Raw genomic sequence first — 20,304 nt, 5'->3', positions numbered from 1 at the left:
CTTATGGAGGGAATAACTACACTGATTGTATTCGGTCATCTTGCCATGATTAAATGCGGTTGTACATGCTTTCAGTTTTGCGCGAATGCTGCCATCAATCCACGGTTTCTGGTTTGGGAAGGTTTTAATAGTCATAGTGGGTACAATATCTCCTATACACTTCCTTATAAACTCGCTCACTGAGTCAGCGTATACGTCAATGTTATTGTCTGAGGCTACCCGGAACATATCCCAGTCCACGTGATCGAAGCAATCTAGAAGCGTGGAATCCGATTGGTCAGACAGCGTTGGATAGACCTAAGCACGGGCGCTTCCTGTTTTAGTTTCTGCCTATAGGAGGGGAGCAACAAGATGGAGTCATGGTCGGATTTGCCAAAATGAGGGCGGGGGAGGGCCTTGTATGCATTGCAGAAGGTAGAGTAGCAATGGTCGAGCGTGTTACTCGCTCGTGTACTGCAATCGATATGCTGATAGAATTTAGGTAGCCTTTTTAACAAAGCTGATTTGAGAACATCCCCAGCTACAATATATGCAGCCTCAGGATATATGGTTTCCAGTTTGCATAAAGTCCAGTGAAGTTCCTCGATGGCCGTCTTTTGTATCCGCTTGCAGGGGGAAATACACGGCTGTGGCGATAACGGAGGAGAGTTCTCTTGGGAGATAATACGGCCGGCATTTGATTGATTCTAGGTCAGGTGAACAAAAGGACTTGAGTTCTTGCATGTTGTTACAATTACACCATGAGTTGTTAATCATGAAACATACTCCCCCACCCTTCTTCTTACCGGAGAGATGTTTATTCCTGTCGGTGCGATGCACTGAAAATCCCGTTGCACTGAAAATCCCATTGTTCCTGTACGGGCTCCGACAGCATGTCCCAAGCTAGCCATGTTTCCGTGAAACAGAGTATGTTACAATCTTGGATATCTCCTTTGGAAAGCAACTCTTGCCCTGATTTCATCGACTTTGTTAACTAGGGACTGGACATTAGTGAGTAGTATACTCGGAAGCGGTGGGTGGTGTGCGCGCATCCGAGGCCTCACTAGAAGACCACTCCGGTACCCTCTCCTCTGGCTGCGTTGTTTTGTGTCGGCCTTTGGACTCAGTGTGTTACTCATTGAGCTATGAAAGTGAGATGCAAGCAGATTTTCTCCCTGTGTGATCACTAAATAATGGTATGTTACTCACATCTGATCAGAGGCCTTCTGCGCTCTTTTAAGGTCCTTACTACTGAAAGTGTCTGTTCCAGGTGCGTATAAGTCAAAATAACAATACTGGAAGAAATAGAGACCTGCACACTGTCAAAAAAAGGAACAGATCCAAAACTGAGGCCTGAAGGCAAAAGAAAGATATTTATTGAAACAACATGGTGCCCAAAGAATATAGCACAGTGCAAACAAGTGCAGAAATAACATGTGAAAACAAAACCCATGTTACTCATATCGAAATTAATGACACAATGCATCTCTACGTGTCCTACAAATAGAATATGGGAGTTCAGAGCGTGATGTCAGATATGTCATATCAGAATGAGTTCTACATCCAATATCCAAAAAGTGTGAAGTTAAATGTAATGTGTTGTATTGAGGTGTGAATATCAGGGACAGGTTTTTGTGCAGCATGTGCAGAAAATAGTGTTTTTGAGAGACAACTGCAAAGTTCAAGGAGTTGGTCTGATGGTGCCCTCTATCATCGGCCTCCMCCCATGCTTGCAGGAACAATAGAGTAGCTACATTTTCTGTAGGCAATGAATCGCTCCATGCCTTGCCACAGCCCTTCCAATCAAGCCCAATCTACTACTGCTGCTCCCGCAACCCTGTGGTCGTGAATCCTTCATGATGTCTGTCTTTGTCAGTGACGTTGTGAGACTGCAGTAGGAGGGGTATACAGGGTCACAACTAGAGGTCGACCGATTATGATTTTTCAATACCGATACCGATTATTGGAGGGCCAAAAAAGTCGATACCGATTAATCGGACAATTTTTAATGACAATTATAACAATACTGAATGAACACTTAYTTTAACTTAATATAATACATCAATAAAATCAATTTAGCCTCAAATAAATAATGAAACATGTTCAATTTGGTTTAAATAATGCAAAAACAAAGTGTTGAAGAAAGWAAAAGTGCAATATGTGCCATGTAAGAAAGCTAACGTTTAAGTTCCTTGCTCAGAACATGAGAACATATGAAAGCTGGTGGTTCCTTTTAACATGAGTCTTCAATATTCCCAGGTAAGAAGTTTTAGGTTGTAGTTATTATAGGACTATTTCTCTCTATACCATTTGTATTTCATTAACCTTTGACTATTGGATGTTCTTATAGGCACTTTAGTATTGCCAGTGTAACAGTATATCTTCCATCCCTCTCCTCGCCGCTACCTGGGCTCGAACCAGGAACACATCGACAACAGCCACCCTCGAAGCAGCGTTACCCATGCAGAGCAAGGGGAACAACTACTCCAAGTTTCAGAGCGAGTGACGTTTGAAACGCTATTAGAGCGCACCCCGCTAACTAGCTAGCCATTTCACATCGGTTACACCAGCCTCATCTCAGGAGTTGATAGGCTTGAAGTCATAAACAGCAGAGCTGCTGGCAAAACGCACGAAAGCGCTGTTTGAATGAATGCTTACGAGCCTGCTGGTGCCTACCATCGCTCAGTCAGACTGCTCTATCAAATCATAGACTTAATTATAACATAATAACACACAGAAATACGCGCCTTAGGTCATTAATATGGGCGAATCCGGAAACTATCATCTCGAAAACAAGACGTTTATTCTTTCAGTGAAATACGGAACCGTTACGTATTTTATCTAACGGGTGGCATCCCTAAGTCTAAATATTCCTGTTACATTGCACAACTTTCAATGTTATGTCATAATTACGTAAAAYTCTGGCAAATTAGGCGGCCCAAACTGTTGCATATACACTGACTCTGCGAGCAATGAACGCCAGAGAAGTGACACAATTTCACCTTGTTAATATTGCCTGATAACCTGGATTTCTTTTAGCTAAATATGCAGGTAAAAAAAWAWATATACTTCTGTGTATTGATTTTAAGAAAGGCATTGATGTTTATGGTTAGGTACACATTGGAGCAACGATACGCACCGCATCGATTATATTCAACGCAGGACACGCTAGATAAACTAGTAATATCATCAACCATGTGTAGTTAACTAGTGATTATGATTGATTGATTGTTTTTTATAAGATAAGTTTAATGCTAGCTAGCAACTTACCTTGGCTTACTGCATTCGCGTAACAGGCAGGCTCCTCGTGGAGTGCAATGTAATCAGGTGGTTAGAGCGTAGACTAGTTAACTGTAAGGTTGCAAGATTGAACCCCCCGAGCTGACAAGGTAAAAATCTGTCGTTCTGCCCCTGAACGAGGCAGTTAACCCACCGTTCCTAGGCCGTCATTGAAAATAAGAATGTGTTCTTAACTGACTTGCCTAGTTAAATAAAGATTAAATAAAGGTGTAAAAAAAAAAACGATTGTTATGAAAACTTGAAATCGGCCATTCCGATTAATCGGTCGACCTGTAGTCACAACCACATGTAGTGGTATGTCGATTACATAAATACATTATCTCACATGGACTATTTTGAAGTTCATGGGAAAGGAAGAAGTTCAAGCAGTTGTAGGATCTGACTTGTAACCTTTTAATCTGTCGTTCTCTTCCCCTTCTTTCCCTTCCTCTACTCTTATCACCCCCTCTAATTCCATCCCTCCACCTCTTGCTCCCATTTCCCTATACACCCCCCCTTTCAAAGCAAGTGAGGATGTGTCAATAAGGAGAGATCAAACTTTTTAAAACTTCTCTCTCTCTCTCTCAGACCTCATGGGAGACAGTGGGGAAAAAGAAACCCCTAGCGAAGGACGGTCCTGCGGAGGGCAAGGAGAACCGGGAGAAGAGAGGAGGAGAGAGGGAGGTCAGCAGGGGCCGCGGGGGAAGCAACCGGAGAGGCAGAGGGGCCAGCAATCGCAGCCGCCAGGGGGAGAGAGGTAGGGGGCCACGGAGTCTCTCAAATTCTATCCATTTGTTAATAAACAAGGCATTATAACACTGCCTAATTGATCACCTAAGAGCCAGGGTGAATGATAAGTCAAAGTCTGCAGCTCTCTAGGATTTCAGTTGTTTATTACCTTTCAAACCAATATGTTTTCCCGCCAACTTTAGCATCCCACCAACCTTTTCCGCCTTTTCTTTATATCTGAATGGTGTTGCCGGTATCAAGGCCTAAACTTTTATTTCCGCGAACCGACCTAGTCATGATTGCGGTAAAGGCCTGCCTTCGGCTTAGTATGAAATGTAGCCGTAATGTTGAGACGCGATTGGCATGCACTATGCTCTTAAGCTCTTGGTTGCTACTATCCTCTAAACTTTGCGAGGCATGTCACTTCACCTATTTCTTTGCATAGCCCACCACATGCAATGTTTTCTTAGCCACAACGGGATGGCTCCATAGAGAATAACTGGGAATAAATATGACAGAATTACGAAAAATATGGGGATAAAGTAGGCTAATGTCATTGAAGGCATCATCAAATTGTTGCTTCCTGAAACTCAGTCTTCCAATTATTATAATACATTTGAAGCAATAGTCTGACGTGTGGTCAACTATTTGAGCACTGTTTCCTGCCGCTTTGAGACAAGCGTGGGGTCTTGATAAATCAATACATTTCAGATTTTTCTTTTCACCGATTCGCTGTTTGGCTATTGGTTAGGCTACAATTAGGCTGTGGAAATGTTAGCTAAGTTGAGGTGCGTTCTGCTCATGATCATCTTGTCTAGTTGGCTCATTCATTAGCACTGATCAGAACATTTTGCCAGCATGCTATCCAACAAGTTGATAATTTTGCTCTTGACTTGCAGTCAGGTCTACTCCCAACCAAAAGCCTGTGTCTTAATCAACCAATGGGATTTTGTTTAACTGACTCTCCATCTGTATATTTGGTTAATTCTCTGGCTGGGAAAATAAGTGGAGGTGGTTTAACTCATCTATTCGTTTGCTCATCTATCACTGATCAGAAACATTTAGCATTCAATAATGTAGCCTAAATAAAGTTTAGACCTATTATTTTTGCTCGATTGCATGTAGATGACTCCAAAAGCCAGCGGAGGTTGTGAAATGACTCGCATGCTTTTGAAAGTATAGATTGATGATGAAGATACTCTCAATGTAAGACCCTATGCCTGCTGCCGACAAAGTGGAGTGAGGGTAGGAAAGAGATAAAACGTGGATCAAAAAAGCGGAAGTGTGGGAAAATATTATTTGTATTTTATTCTGTTACATTATATTCTTATGTGTTGACTGTGATCAGGGTAGCCTAAGTGAGTCCTCTGTTAAAATAACTGTTGATTTCATGAGCATGGCGTAGGCTGTAGGGTGCACAGACCAGTAACTTAATTAAACTCAAAACATGCCTTTCTATTCTTTTGAAAATACATTTTATTAGTCTTATAATGTTTCTTAGGACCTGCCTAGAACACATTAATAATGGGTTTCTTTGTGATGGCGTATATTTAATGGATGTATTAAAATAGACGTCCACCCACATCGCTCATGCCTACTCCTATTCCTGAACTTGCCGGCATGTGCATGGGTGATATAAAAGACTTATCCCGGCAAGAATGTGGTAAAAATGGGACTGTATGATTTGGGCTCTATAAAACATTGCCAGCATTTTTTTTAAAGCCAATACACCATATAATCTGTCTGTAAAGGGTATTAGAGTCTGTGTGTTTATTTCATTGACCATACCTTGGATTAGGGAACACTGCATGGAGCATTTACTAAGAATTTATTGGCAGCCTATTTGTCACTAAGCCATTATTAGTCATTGATGCACTATTTAGCAGAATTGGTTAAAAGGCAACACATCATTTTACCCAGTTACTAAGTCCCTTCCCCTTTCTCTTTCTGTCTCTCTGAGCAGTGCGGCCAGAGGAGAATGGTGTGGAAGCGGTCCCTGTGGACAGAGGGTCAGAGCGAGGCCGCAGGGGGGGGCGAGGGGGTAGAGGTGAGTGTCATTTAGTGGCACTTTCTCATGTGTTCCAGTCAACACTCCCAGGTAACTTGTGGTATCTTAACTACACACAATTTGTTTGGTTCCATGCTTTCTATGTGTTGACCTAGTGTGTGTCTGTCTGTGTGTGTGCTACAGTCGGATCTGGAGGCAGAGGAAGGGGCAGGGTGCCAGCGGGAAGCAGGTTCTCAGCCCAGGGAATGGGGTGAGTTATGGAATACACACACCTACACACACCAACTCTTACACACACACCTGTCTGGTTCCTCGTACACTGCTTTTTCTTACACCTAGACCCCTCCTCTCCTCAGGACCTTTAACCCAGCAGACTACACTGCAGAACAGAGGACAGGGGCCACACAAGATGACTCCTGGGAGTCAGGAGCCATCAACAGCACAGACGGGACAGGTGAGGCCAGGACCATGAAACACTGGGCTTTTCAAAAAATTGTGTGCACACATCCACCAATTTCCCCAGGTGCAGAGTTGAAAAAATATCACATCATTACTGCATCGTTTTGAACATTGGTCAGGATGTATTCATTGGTCAGGATGTGTTCATTGTTTTTAATGTTCCTTGTAGACTGGTGCTAGGGAAATGTCCCTGGACTTCAGTTCATATTCTAACGCCTCTTCATAAAGCCTCTGTTTTTCCCCCTTCATCTCTGACCTGTATTCAATAACCTCTAACCCCTCACTGGTGTTCCCCATGCAGTGGCCTGGAGGAGTACACTGGAGGACTGGGCTGCTGAGGACTGGAGCGAGGATGTGAGTCTGAGTACTGGGGAGTAGTGGTCAGGGGGTGGAGGGATCTGTGAGTCTTATGTTCACGTTTTGGAGATGTATCTTCAGATGGAACAAATACAATATACAAGTTATCATACAGCGTTAGTTGTTTGTTAAAAAGGTTTATGCTAGTTGATATGGAGCTTTCCTTGAAGTGGACAGTGTTAGATCAGTGTTGACAGTRTGGACAGTGTTAGATTGTAATTGAACAAAACCATAGATTTGCTTGCATCTCACAACTCTGCCTATTGCATTTGTCACCAACTCAGTAACCCTCTCGCTGTCTTCCCTCAGCTCTCTGAGACCAAAGTGTTCACTGCCTCAAGTGCACCGGCACCTCAGAACAACATCACACCTGGGCAAAGGTAACTCCCTGCTCAACATCCGCACAACCAACTAGGGCACATTTCAACACTGATTTTGGTATTGTGTTTGTATATATATGGGCTCCCGAGTGGTCCAGCGGTCTAAGGCACTGCATSTCAGTGCTAGAGGCGTCACTACAGACCCTGGTTCGATCCCAGTCTGTATCACAACCGGCTGTGATTGGGAGTCCCATAGGGCGGCGCACAAAATATAGGACAATACTAGTGCCCAGCGGTGCACAAAACAACAGTTTTACCTCTTTGCCAGGTTTATTCCATGGAGTGATATGTTTGGCCCAGCTCTATACATGCACAATATCCTGGATGTATGGATCCTTCACCTGTAGACAGRGTTTTCATAGTGGCTGTGATGTATATCTCTAAAGCAGGTCCCCATTCTGACTGTGTATGTGTATAATAGAAATAGTATTATGTTGTAATAATTGTATGTGTATCTCCTGTAGCCTGGACCATGCGTCTATGCTGCAGAAGCCAGTGGGAGGAGAAGAGGCCCCCTCTCAGAGCCTGGTCTTCACAAACTCCCACCATCACCCCGCCCGCAACGGGTCGGCCATCGGCACAGGCAGTACCAGCTACGCACATGCCGCCCTGGTGAGCCATACCCTGCCACACACTCGTTTCCTTTACAGTTTTCAGATACATATTTCCTGTACATGATCACCATATTTTTGTTGTATTATCATAGCGCCCCATTAATTCTGAAAATATGTCTTAAACAATTTGCGAGCACCCCAATCTAACTCTCTGTTTCGCTCGCTCCCTGCCAGTCGTCAGTGCTGGGGGCAGGTTTTGGGGACCTGGGTCAGTCTAAGAGGAGTCAGTCCAGTCCAGGGGCCCAGATCTTGGAGCAGCTGAAGGGCCCAGGCCTGGGTCCTCTCCCCTCCTCCCAGGCAGCCCCCCCTCCCAGCACACAGGGGACCAGCAGCACCTCTCTGGGGAGTAGACTCCCAGGGTTAGGAGTAGCACCACCGGTCCTCCCTCCGCCTTCCACTTCCAGCTGGGACATCAAGACCCCAGAGCCTAGCACCACCACCACCTCACTCACCTCCCACTTCAGCCGTGAGACACACACACACTTGTTTTTCTATTCTCGTGGGGACCTAAACTTTATTTCAATTCAAAATCCTATTTTACCTAACCGCTAACCCTAATTGTAGCCCTAACCATAAACCTAACCCCTAAGTTTAAAAAAGCCTTTGTCCTAGTGGGGTACGTGGGAAGAATTTTCCTTGTTTTACTGTCCTTGTGTGGACTTTTGGGGATTTCACATCCCCACGAAGATAGAACACCCACCCACTCAAATACTTTTTGTCAGATTTAATTWGAGATTTAACAAATTCATCTATCATTTCAAATACCTGGCATATGGCTTCAAAAAATACATGACCAAATGTCTTCATGTGGTGTTTGTGTCCATATGCCTGGCTGATCTGTGTTTGTGTGTTTTTGCCCTCCAGGGGAGTTTAGACTGCAGCCTGAGCCGTCCCTGGTGCTGAGCCATCTAGTCCAGAGACACGGCGCCCCCTCTCTGCCCATGGCGCGCCAGTCCAGCCCCCCGCCAGCCCAATCCCCCTCCCCCAGCCAGGGACCCCCCCTGGCCGCCATCGGTGCCAAGCCTGCCCCCAGCGCAGGGCCGGACCCTCAGGGCAGCAGCTCGCTGCAGCACCGCATTCCGCAGCTAAAGGCTCAGAAACGAAGGATACCTCCCACCTCCAAGGTAAGGAACCAAAGTCAAGTCTTTCCTCGATTCCCTGTGTGAAGTCAAGGAATCAAAGACGGGGGGAATCAAGGAAAGACCTGAGATTCACCCAGTGTGCAGGTCAACCTTTGCTATTAAGGCTCTTAGCCTAGTTCTAAACCAAATCAAATCAAATTTTATTAGTCACATGGGATGATTACATCAGGTGTAGGTAGACCTTACAATGAAATGCTTATTTACGAGCCCCTAACCAACAATGCAGTTTACAAAAAATACAAAATAAGAAATAAAAATAACAAGTAATTAAAGAGCAGCAGTAAAATAACTATAGCGAGACTATATACGGGGGGGTACCGGTACAGAGTCAATGTGCGGGGGCACCGGTTAGTTGAGGTAATATGTGCATGTAGGTGGAGTTATTAAAGTGACTATGCATAGATGATGATAACAGAGTTGCAGCGGAGTAAAAAAGGGGGGAATGCAAATAGTCTGGGTAGCCATTTGATTAGTTCAGGAGTCTTATTGCTTAGGGGTAGAAGCTGTTTAGAAGCCTCTTGGACCTAGACTTGGCGCTCCGGTACCGCTTGCCGTGTRGTAGCAGAGAGAACAGTATATGACTAGGGTGGCTGGAGTCTTTGACAATTTTTAGGGCCTTCATCTGACATCGCCTGTTATAGAGGTCCTGGATGGCAGGAAGCTTGGCCCCAGTGATGTACTAGGCCGTACACAATACCCTCTGTCGTGCCTTGCCGGTCGGAGGCCGAGCAGTTGCCATACCAGGCAGTGATGCAACCAGTCAGGATGCTCTCGATGGTGCAGCTGTAGGACCTTTTGAGGATCTGAGGACCCATGCCAAATCTTTTCAGTCTCCTGAGGGGGAATAGGTTTTGTCGTGTTCGCTTCACGACTGTCTTGGTGTGCTTGGACCATGTTAGTTTGTTGGTGATGTGGACACTAAGGAACTTAAAACTCTCAACCTGTTCCACTACAGCCCCATCGATGAGAATGGGGGGCGTGCTCGGTCCTCATTTTCCTGTAGTCCACAATCATCTCCTTTCTCTTGATCACGTTGAGGGAGAGGTTTTTGCCCTGGCATCACACGGCCAGGTCTCTGACCTCCTCCCTATAGGCTGTCTCGTCGTCGTCGTTGATCAGGCCTACCACTGTTGTGTCATCGGCAAACTTAATGATGGTGTTGGAGTCGTGCCTGGCCGTGCACCCCTGAGAGGCCCCTGTGTTGAGGATCAGCGTGGCGGATGTTGTTAYTTACCCTTACCACCTAGGGGTGGCCCGTCAGGAAGTCCATGATCCAGTTGCAGAGGGAGGTGTTTAGTCCCAGGGTCCTTAGCTTATTGATGAGCTTTGAGGGCACTATTGTGTTGAATGCTGAGCTGTAGTCAATGTATAGCATTCTCACATAGGTGTTCCTTTTGTCCAGGTGGGAAAGGGCATTGTGGAGTGCAATAGGTATTGCATGATCTTTGGATCAGTTAGGGCGGTATGCAAATTGGAGTGGGTCTAGGATTTCTGGGATAATGGTGTTGATGCGAGTCATGACTAGCCTTTCAAAATACTTCATGGCTACAGACGTAAGTGCTACGGGTCGGTAGTCATTTAGGCAGGTTACCTTAGTGTTCTTGGGCATAGGGACTATGGTGTTCTTCTTAAAACATGTTGGTATTACAGACTCAGACAGGGAGAGGTTGAAAATGTCAGTGAAGACACTTGCTAGTTGGTCAGCGCATGCTCGCAGTACATGTCCTGATAATACTTCTGGCCCTGCGGCCTTGTGAATGTTGACCTGTCTAAAGGTCTTACTCACATCGGCTGCGGAGAGCGTGATCACACAGTCTTCCAGTACAGCTGGTGCTACCATGCATGTTTCAGTGTTATTTGCCCTGAAGCGAGCATAGAAGTAGTTTAGCTCATCTGGTAGGCTCGTGTCACTGGGCAGCTCTCGGCTGTGCTTCCCTTTGTAGTCTGTAATAGTTTGCAAGCCCTGCCACATCCGATGAGCGTCAGAGCCGGTGTAGTATGATTCAATATTATTCTTGTATTGACGCTTTGGCTGTTTGATKGTTCATCGGAGGGCATAGCGGGATTTCTTATAAGCTTCCGGGTTAGAGTCCCGCTCCTTGAAAGCGGCAGCTCTAGCCTTTAGCTCAGTGCGGATGTTTCCTGTACTCCATGGCTTCTGGTTGGGTTATGTACGTACGGTCACTGTGGGGACGACGTCATCGATGCACTTATTGATGAAGCCAATGACTGATGTGGTGTACTCAATGCCATCGGAGGAATCCCGGAACATATTCCAGTCTGTGCTAGCAAAACAGTCCTGTAGCTTAGCATCTGCTTCATCTGACCATTTTTTTAATGATTTAGTCACTGGTGCTTCCTGCTTTAATTTTTGCTTGTAAGCAGGAGTCAGGAGGATAGAATTGTGGTCAGATTTGCCAAATGGAGGGCGAGGGAGAGCTTTGTGTATGGAGTATAGGTGGTCCAGAGTTTTTTTTATTTTTTTTATTTTTAATTTTAGCATTTAACATGCTGATAGTTTCCCTGCATTAAAGTCCCAGCCACTAGGAGCACCACCTCTTGGTGAGCGTTTTCCTGTTTGCTTATGGCGGAAAACAGCTMATTTAGTGCGGTCTTAGTGCCAACATCAGTCTGTGGTGGAATGTAGACAGCTATGAAAAATACAGATGAAAACTCTCTAGGTAGATAGTGTGGTCTACAGCTTATCATGAGATACTCTAGCTCATGTGAGCAAGACTTCCTTAGATATTGTGTACCAGCTGTTATTTACACAAATACATAGTCCTGCCGCCCCTTATCTTACCAGACGCCGCTGTTCTATCCTGCTGGTGCAGTGTATTACCAGCCAGCTGTATGTTGATAACGTCGTCGTTCAGCCACGACTCCGTGAAGCGTAAGATATTAGTTTTGAATGTCCCGCTGGTAGTTTAATCTTCCGCGTAGGTCATTGATTTTATTTTCCAAAGATTGCACGTTTGCTAGCAGAATGGAAGGAGGTGGGGGTTTATTCAATCGCATACGAATTCTCAGAAGGCAACCCGCCCTCCGGCCCCYTTTTCTCCGCCTTCTCTTCACGCAAATGACGGGGATCTGGGCCTGTTCCCGGGAAAGCAGTATATCATTCGCATCAGGCTCGTCACTCGTTAAAGGAAAAAAAGGATTCTGCCAGTCCGTGGTGAGTAATCTCAGTCCTGATGTCTAGAAGTTATTTTCGGTCATAAGAGACGGTAGCAGCAACATTATGTACAAAATAAGTTACAAACAATGCCAACAAACAAACAAAAAAACACAATTGGATAGGAACACGTAAAACGTCAGCCTTCTTCTCCGGCGCCATCTAACACACCTGATTGATCTAATCAATGTCTTGATGCTTAATTGATCAATGCCTAGCATTGTAGAGCATTGCTCTAAACCAAGAAGCTAAGGGCGTTTGAGGGTATTGGGGATCAAGAWAAGCAAATCTTTGCAGATCCTTACACAGGCTGATCTTCTCAGATACAAGGATTGTAAATGATAATGTTACCGACAGTATGCCCACTCTGCGTGAGAGCTTTCCCTCCCCTCCTGTCCAGATCCCATCGTCGGCGGTGGAAATGCCCGGCTCTGCCGACATCCCCGGTCTCAACGTTCAGTTCGGAGCGCTGGACTTTGGCTCGGAGGCGGCCCTGCCGGACTTTGGCCCCGTGGAGACATGTGTCAGCGTGGCCTCCAGGGCCCCCGCCCCACAGAGCCAGACCAACCTCTACTCCAAACCCCTCAGGTGGGTCACAATTTTTACCACAGGTGTATTCAGTTAGGTTAAATGTTGCAGATAGAAAGTAATGAGTTTACGTGATTCTCCTTTGTCCTGATTGTAGATTGTCTATCTGTTCTGCACAACATTTCTATGTTATTCTATGCCTAGCTATATGTATTCTGTTATGTTGCACTCTCCTGAACAGATCACAGGGGTGGCCAACAGACTGAAGACCATACAACCACACCCCTTGGACTAGAAGTCTATTTAAATACTTTATACTATGAACTTGTACTTATGGCATGTTTATAACTAAAACCTTCTTCTCTGTTTGTCACCAGTGAATCTATGGGCACCCCTCTCTCCATTCCCCTCCCTCTGTCCTCCTCTGAGCCCATCTACCACTCCCCGTCGGTGGCCATGCCCAGCCTCGCCCCCTCCGCTATGGGTATGGTCAGCTCCTCCACTCCCTCCTCCTCCATTTCCTCCTCAGTGCCCTCCTCCTCCTCCACTTCTCCCTTCGTCTCACTGGGAAGCGGTTATGACTGTGGGCCTGTGGCCCCTCACTCACGCCTGGCCTTCTCCCAGAGCAAAGAGGCCCCCGGACCAATCATGGTGAGTCAATGTTTAGGTTATCTATCTAACATTGAAGGCCACCGGAGTCAAAGTCGTTCGGCACCAAACGGACTGAAACATGGAGGAACGACCTGAACTTGTCCAATAAGAAGCGTTTGTTTTTATTTTCCGTTGCAAAACGTTTCGCTACGGTGTGCACTAATGAATAAGACCCTCCCACACAGTGTCATGGCTTGTGTAATTGTGAGACGCACCAGTTGTTGTATGATAAAATAATTTCCCACTGTCGGATAATAAAGATAAGTTGACTTGAGTGAAGAATACAAACTTGGTCGTTTGCTCGTCTCAACAGAACGGTCTGAACGGTGTGAGGACGTCTGCGATGGACAGTAAGTAACACATTTCATTAAATCAATCATTCAGTGCTGCTACTTTTGTAGTTAAATTATGTGATTGTTTCTCCCTCTCTCTCTTTCTTCCCAGCTTCATCAGCCTCCTCCACGCCAAAGCCAGAGTCTCCCTCTCCGAGCATCAGTACCAGCAGTGCTCCTGCCCCCTCTGCCCTCATGCCCTCCTCCATACCCCCCCACAGCTCAGCACTTCCCAGTCTGCCACACGACATGCCCTCTGCCAGCTTGGCAACACTGAGCAGGTAACACACACGCCTACTCACTTTTCCCTTGACGTCTTTGGATGTGTGCTTGTATTGACGTGAGTGAGAGGCAATTTATGCATACAGAATTCAAGTTTGCCACTATAGGCTACAAATGCWGTTACCTTCTAGTATCTATTGAGATGAATATACTTGATTGTGAATATATCTAAATCAAGAGCAGAAGGCAAGTGGTGTATATATAAATTAATGAATGTCCTTTATACAATGCATTCGGAAAGTATTCAGACCCCTTCCCTTTTTCCACATTTTGTTACGTTACAGCCTTATTCCAAAATTGATTAAATAGTTTTTGTCTTTCTTATCAATCTACACACATTACCCCATAATGACAAAGAAAAAACAGGCTTTTAGACATTTTTGCAAATGTATAAAAAATGTAAAATTGATATCACATTTACATAAGTATTCAGACCCTTTACAGAGTACTTTGTTGAAGCACCTTTGGCAGCGATTACAGCATCGAGTCTTCTTGGATATGACGCTAGAAGCTTGGCACAACTATTTGGGGAGATTCTCCCAATCTTCTCTGCAGATCCTCTCAAGCTCTGTCAGGTTGGATGGGGAGTGTGGCTGCACAGCTATTTTCAGGTCTCTGTTTGATCGGGTTCAAGTCCGGGCTCTGGCTGGGCCACTCAAGAACATTCAGAGACTTGTTCCGAAGCCACTCCTGCGTTGTCTTGGCTGTGTGCTTAGGGTCGTTGTCCTGTTGGAAGGTGAACCTTCACCCCAGTCTGAGGTCCTGAGCAATCTGGAGCAGGTTTTCATCAAGGATCTCTCTGTACTTTGCTCCATTCATCTTTGCCTTGATCCTGATTAGTCTCCCAGTCCCTGCTGCTGTAAAACATCCCCACAGCATGATGCTGCCACCACCATGCTTCACCATATGGATGGTGCCAGGTTTCTTCCGGATGTGACGCTTGGTATTCAGGCCAAGGAGTTGCATTTTTGTTTTTCATGGTCTGAGTCCTTTAGGTGCCTTTTGGAAAACTCCATGCGGGGTCATGTTCCTTTTACTGAGGAGTGGCTTCCATCTGGCCACTCTACCATAAATGCCTGATTGGTGGAGTGCTGCAGAGATGGTTGTCCTTCTGGAAAGTTCTCCCATCTACACAGAAGAACTCTGGAGCTCTGTCAGAAATTTCCCTGACCAAGGCTCTTCTCCCTCGATTGCTCAGTTTGGCCGTGCGTCCAGCTCTATGAAGATTCTTGATGGTTCCAAACTTCTTCCATTTAAGAATGATAGAGGCAACTGTGTTCTTGGGGACCTTCAATGCTGCAGACATTTTTTGGTACCCTTCCCCAGATTTGTGCCTCCACACAATTTTGTCTCGGAGCTGTGCCTCCACACAATCTTGTCTCGGAGCTCTACAGACAATTCCTTTGACCTCATGGCTTGGTTTTTGCTCTGACATGCACTGTCAACTGTGGGACTTTTTATATAGACAGGCGTGTGCATTTCCAAATCATAAATTCTGTTTTTTATTTATAATCAATTTGCAAGAATTTCTAAAAACCTGTTTTCGCTTCGTCATTATGGAGTATTGTGTTTTGATTGTGGGGGGGAAATCATTTAATCCATTTTAGAATAAGGCTGTAACGTAACAAAATGTGGAAAAAGTTAAGGGGTCTTCTCTCTACATTGTAGTCATGGCAGCAGTAGTCATTCCTCAGTGCTCGGCTCCAGCTCTCTCACTGTGAGTATGGCATAACACACTCACACGCACATTTATTTTAGAGAGGTCTATACAGAGTACAACCTCCTCCTTAACTCTCTCTCTATCCCTCTCTTTGTAGTACACCAGTGTGGACAGTAGTGTGAGCTCTCTGGCGCCCTCGTCTGGCTCCTACTCAACTGGCCAGGCCCCGGCCCAGTCTCTGCACCAGGCCCAGTCTCTGCACCAGGCCCAGTCTCTGCACCAGGCCCAGTCGCTGCACCATGCCCAGGCCCAGTCGCTGCACCAGGCCCAGGCCCAGTCGCTGCACCAGGCCCAGGCTCAGTCGCTGCACCAGGCCCAGGCTCAGTCGCTGCACCAGGCCCAGGCTCAGTCGCTGCACCAGGCCCCGGCCCAGTCGCTGCACCAGGTCAACAGCAGCATGGCTCACATCATGGGCACCATGAGCCACATGAACAGTATGGTCAGTAGCATGGGTGGCACCAGCGGGCTACACGCCAGCCAAGCACTGGGGCTCAGCGCCAATGGAACCACAGCCCAATCAAACCTCTCCTCGGCCCCCAGGACCGCACCGCTGCTCTCCTCCTCAACTGGTACTCACAAATATATTTGTGTACACACACACACACACACAATTAGCCAGAAACATGAAGCATACAAGTGAAACTGTAGTTGTCTAGAAGCCGTGTGTGTCCTTGTATTATCCAGGTAAAGCTCATCCTAACCTGTCCCAGGGAGGGCCCCCACTACTGCCCAACCAGTACATCATGGGCCCAGGAGGCCTGCTGCCAGCCTACCCGGTAATGAGTGAGTGTGTGTGTGCATTAGTGTTGCACGGTATACCGCAACTTCGGTACTTTTTCAATACTACAACATAAAAAACAGTTTGGAACTAGATTATTTTAACTTTCGGTACTTCTGTCAAATGTGTCTCACGTCATATACGGATTGAGAGGATCGTGTCTGTCTAGTAATTTTTCTGAATCTTCTTAAGGGGGCAGAAGTGAACTAGCCAGGCTTCTTGCGAATGTGCCACTTTTGAAAAGCAAGCAACAGCATGCCTTCTAATGAAAACATCATACCTCCACGTCCCACAACTTCACAGAACTGGCTCCGAAATGGAAATGCTTACAGAGCATATGATGGCCAGCCCACCAAAGCAAGTATTCAAAAGGTGTTGAAAAGCAGTGCAGTGCAAGGGAGGTTTATTTGCAAAAGAACAAACTATTTTACACATGACATTTGCATTGTAACGCTATTCTACTAGCAACTCAATTCAAATGATTTTTGAGTGACAATGACATGAACAAATATTCAGCATGACATTCATGTGAGCATTATAATATGATTACAACCCAAAAGTAATGTAAAATGCACTCATAACTTAGCTATGACGGCAATATATTTAGGCTACTTAGCTTTGCCTGGGCTTGCTAGCAGTAGCCACTAGCCAGCCAGCAGCCCTGGGCGGACCATTGCCCCTGGGAGTTGAAATGCACTCTGGGAGTTGTAGTRTGCTGTGTAAAATCCATTGTATTTCAATGGTGTGTTGACTATTGCAGTATAGAAGCTAAAGAAATTAGCTTCAAAGTGTTTTTATGTCATTGTGGAACTAAACTATTACAATCAGTTATTTAGCTATAATGAATCATAGGTCTAATGAATGTAATTTGATCCAATATAATGTTCATATATGAGCAAATTAATGCTGATATGTATTAGGGCTATCCCCGACATAGAAAATTCTTGGTCGACTGAAAGTCATCTGTTCTTTTGACCTATCAATTGGTCAAAATGTTTAACCGTGTAGCCTATTTTTCTATATATAGACACACCCTATGTGTTTTAATAAAATCAACTATATATGCATTGAGCTTGTCTGATGCTTTAAGCTCACTGTTTGATGAAATGAGACAAAATGACTCAAGATAACCAGAAGAAAAAAAMCTTAACCTGTCCCGACCATCCTCCTCCCGCTCCTACTGGCTTTCCCAAATTCTGCCAGTACTCTTCCTGAAGTTGCCGGTAATAAGCTACACGGAGTCGGTGAACTTTCTCATGTGGAATGCCAGTTTATCTTACCATTTCTACCGATCTGCGTGCCAGTTATGGTTTTCATATGCACATTTTCATGGAACAGTTTAATTTATAATTATATCTTTGTATCTGTCATTAATGTGGTTGATCAAAATTCTATCTAAATGAAAATGATACAAACCAAGAAGTAACTTCTACTGCCATTGCCAACTATATAAAAATAGCCTATCAAGACAAAAAATTCAAACATTGCAGCCTRCAGGTTGAGAATATCCAGATAAAAATAAATATTCAATGAATTATATTGGCTACGCATGGCCTGTCTGCAACGAACTTGAAACATGGTATCAACTATTAACTTGGGTCCGGTCTGAAGCTCCTTGCAACATTGTATAAAATATTCTGGGCCCGCAGTGAGCTTGGGAGAGACAGCTGTAGGCTATTTGTTTTTCCACTGGATCAGAACATGACATTTTTGTGGTTAACGAAAGGGATAGAGCTGGAAAGATTTTTCATATACATTGAGTAATTATTKTCATTCTCAATGGATGTAAAAACAGACWTTGTTTGCTTGCTGTTTGAGGTGAAGAAAACATTACTTTGAAAAGCTTCACAGCTCATTAGTGGTGGTGCATTAAGCCAATCAAAAATACTATCAGATCTCCAAAGGTTTATATGGTACATATGCGCTCAGGCCAGGTGGCCTATAGGCCTACTTCTGTGTAATCAGGTGCGCATCCTTACTCAACATTGACAGGAGCGCTCCAAACAAAAGACAATGATTAAATTGACAAAACTCGTTTCTAACAAGTGTGGCATAGGTTGTTCGCTATGCAAACAATGTGTCCACTCTGACAATGAGAACAGTAAATAAAAATTATAATATATTGAATGCATTAACAGCCATTACCGTAACCAAACAAACATTGTAGATTAGAAATTATAGAAATKAATGGTAAATGTACTACTGGTGATATATGTAATGGGGAATTGATAGACACTAACAATCAAACAATTCACACAATGAAGTTATGAAAACATGAATGTGCACAAATTGGCCGGAGAGAGCGCATTCTGGAAAGAGACGTGCGTTGTGCAGCAACACTGCCCTTAGACTGTGCCATCCACGCAATGGATTAATCTCGGCCTCTGCATTCGCATTAGTTCACTGAGATGGGTGCAAATAAGACAGGTGTCTCGTGTGCCATAAAAAAAATATATATATATACAGTGCATTCGTGAGGTATTCAGACCCTTCCCTTTTTCCACATTTTGTTACATTAAATTAAATGATTTCCTCATCAATCTACACACAATACCCCATAATGAAAAAGCGACGACAGGTTTTTAGAAATTCTTGCAAATGTATTAAAAATAAACAACAGAAACCTTATTTACAAAAGTATTCAGACCCTTTTCTATGAGACTCGAAATTGAGCTCCGGTGCATTCTGATCATTGATCATCCTTGATGTTTCTACAACTTGATTGGAGTCCACCCGTGGTAAATTAAATTGCTTGGACATGATTTGGAAAGGAACACACCTTTCTTTATAAGGTCCCACAGTTGATAGTGTGTGTCAGAGCAAAATAAAATGTCCGTAGAGCTCCGAGACAGGATTGTGTCGAGGCACTGGGGAAAGGGTGCCATTTGAAGGTCCCCAAGAACACAGTGGCCTCCATCATTCTTAACTGGAAGAAGTTGGGAACCACCAAGACTCTTCCTAGATCTGGCCAAACTGAGCAATCGGGGGAGAAGAGCCTTGGTCAGGGAGGTGACCAAGAACCCGATGGTCACTCTGACAGGGCTCCAGAGTTCCTTTGTGGAGATGGGAGAACCTTCCAGAATGACAACCGTCTCTGCAGCACTCACCAATCAGACCTTTATGGTAGAGTGGCCAGACTGAAGCCACTCCTCAGTAAAATGCACATGACAGCCCGCTTGGAGTTTCAGAAACAAGATTCTCTGGTCTGATGAAACCAAAAATGATCTCTTTGGCCTGAATGCCAAGCGTCGCATTTGGAGGAAACCTGGCACCATCTCTACGGTGAAGCATGGTGGTGGCAGCAACATGCTGTGGGGATGTTTTTCAGCGGCAGGGACTGGGCGACTCGTCAGGATCGAGGGAAAGATCAATGGCGCAAAGTACAGAGAGATCCTTGATGAAAACCTGCTCTAGAGTGTTCAGTACCTCAGACTGGGACGAAGTTTCACCTTCCAACAAGACAACGACGCTAAGCACACAGCCAAGACAATGTAGGAGTGGTCTCTGAATGTCCATGAGTTGCCCAGCCAGAGCACGGACTAGAACCCGAGCAAACATTTCTGGAGAGACCTGAAAATAGCTGTGCAGCAACTCTCCCCATCCAACCTGACAGAGCTTGCGATGATTTTTAGAGAAGAATGGGAGAAACTCCCCAAATACAGATGTACCAAGCTTGTAGTGTCATACCCTGTAATCGCCAAAGGTGCTTCAACAAAGTACTGAGTAAAGGGTCTGAATGCTTATGTAAATGTGATATTTCAGTGTTTTATTTTTAATACATTTGCAAACATTTCTAAGCCTGCATTTTTCCCTCATCAATGTAGAAAAAGTCAAGGCATCTGAATACTTTACGAATGCACTGTATATTTGCTACTGCTCGACTAAAAAAAA

At 44.9% G+C, this 20,304-nt stretch overlaps 1 protein-coding gene across 4 annotated transcripts in view; it reads left to right on the top strand.

The window, feature by feature from the left end:
- LOC111970419 (ubiquitin-associated protein 2) overlaps positions 1–20,304 on the top strand; it is a 31,675-nt gene that overhangs the window by 4,621 nt on the left and 6,750 nt on the right. For 2 of the 4 annotated variants that reach the window (XM_023997134.2, XM_023997135.2), the window contains exons 5-20: positions 3,847–4,015; positions 5,951–6,085; positions 6,179–6,245; positions 6,352–6,449; positions 6,756–6,808; positions 7,121–7,191; positions 7,656–7,803; positions 7,980–8,271; positions 8,670–8,929; positions 12,523–12,710; positions 13,028–13,301; positions 13,615–13,651; positions 13,746–13,914; positions 15,584–15,632; positions 15,733–16,204; positions 16,320–16,411. In XM_023997134.2, coding sequence (XP_023852902.1) covers positions 3,847–4,015; positions 5,951–6,085; positions 6,179–6,245; positions 6,352–6,449; positions 6,756–6,808; positions 7,121–7,191; positions 7,656–7,803; positions 7,980–8,271; positions 8,670–8,929; positions 12,523–12,710; positions 13,028–13,301; positions 13,615–13,651; positions 13,746–13,914; positions 15,584–15,632; positions 15,733–16,204; positions 16,320–16,411 — 2,574 coding nt within the window. The remainder of the gene's footprint in view (positions 1–3,846; positions 4,016–5,950; positions 6,086–6,178; positions 6,246–6,351; positions 6,450–6,755; positions 6,809–7,120; positions 7,192–7,655; positions 7,804–7,979; positions 8,272–8,669; positions 8,930–12,522; positions 12,711–13,027; positions 13,302–13,614; positions 13,652–13,745; positions 13,915–15,583; positions 15,633–15,732; positions 16,205–16,319; positions 16,412–20,304) is intronic. The other 2 variants (XM_023997137.2, XM_023997136.2) reach the window with 2 other exon arrangements.

Source organism: Salvelinus sp. IW2-2015, linkage group LG11, assembly GCF_002910315.2.
Source record: "Salvelinus sp. IW2-2015 linkage group LG11, ASM291031v2, whole genome shotgun sequence".
Classification (NCBI taxonomy): domain Eukaryota; kingdom Metazoa; phylum Chordata; class Actinopteri; order Salmoniformes; family Salmonidae; genus Salvelinus; species Salvelinus sp. IW2-2015.
This window is presented reverse-complemented; position numbering and strand designations above follow the sequence as displayed.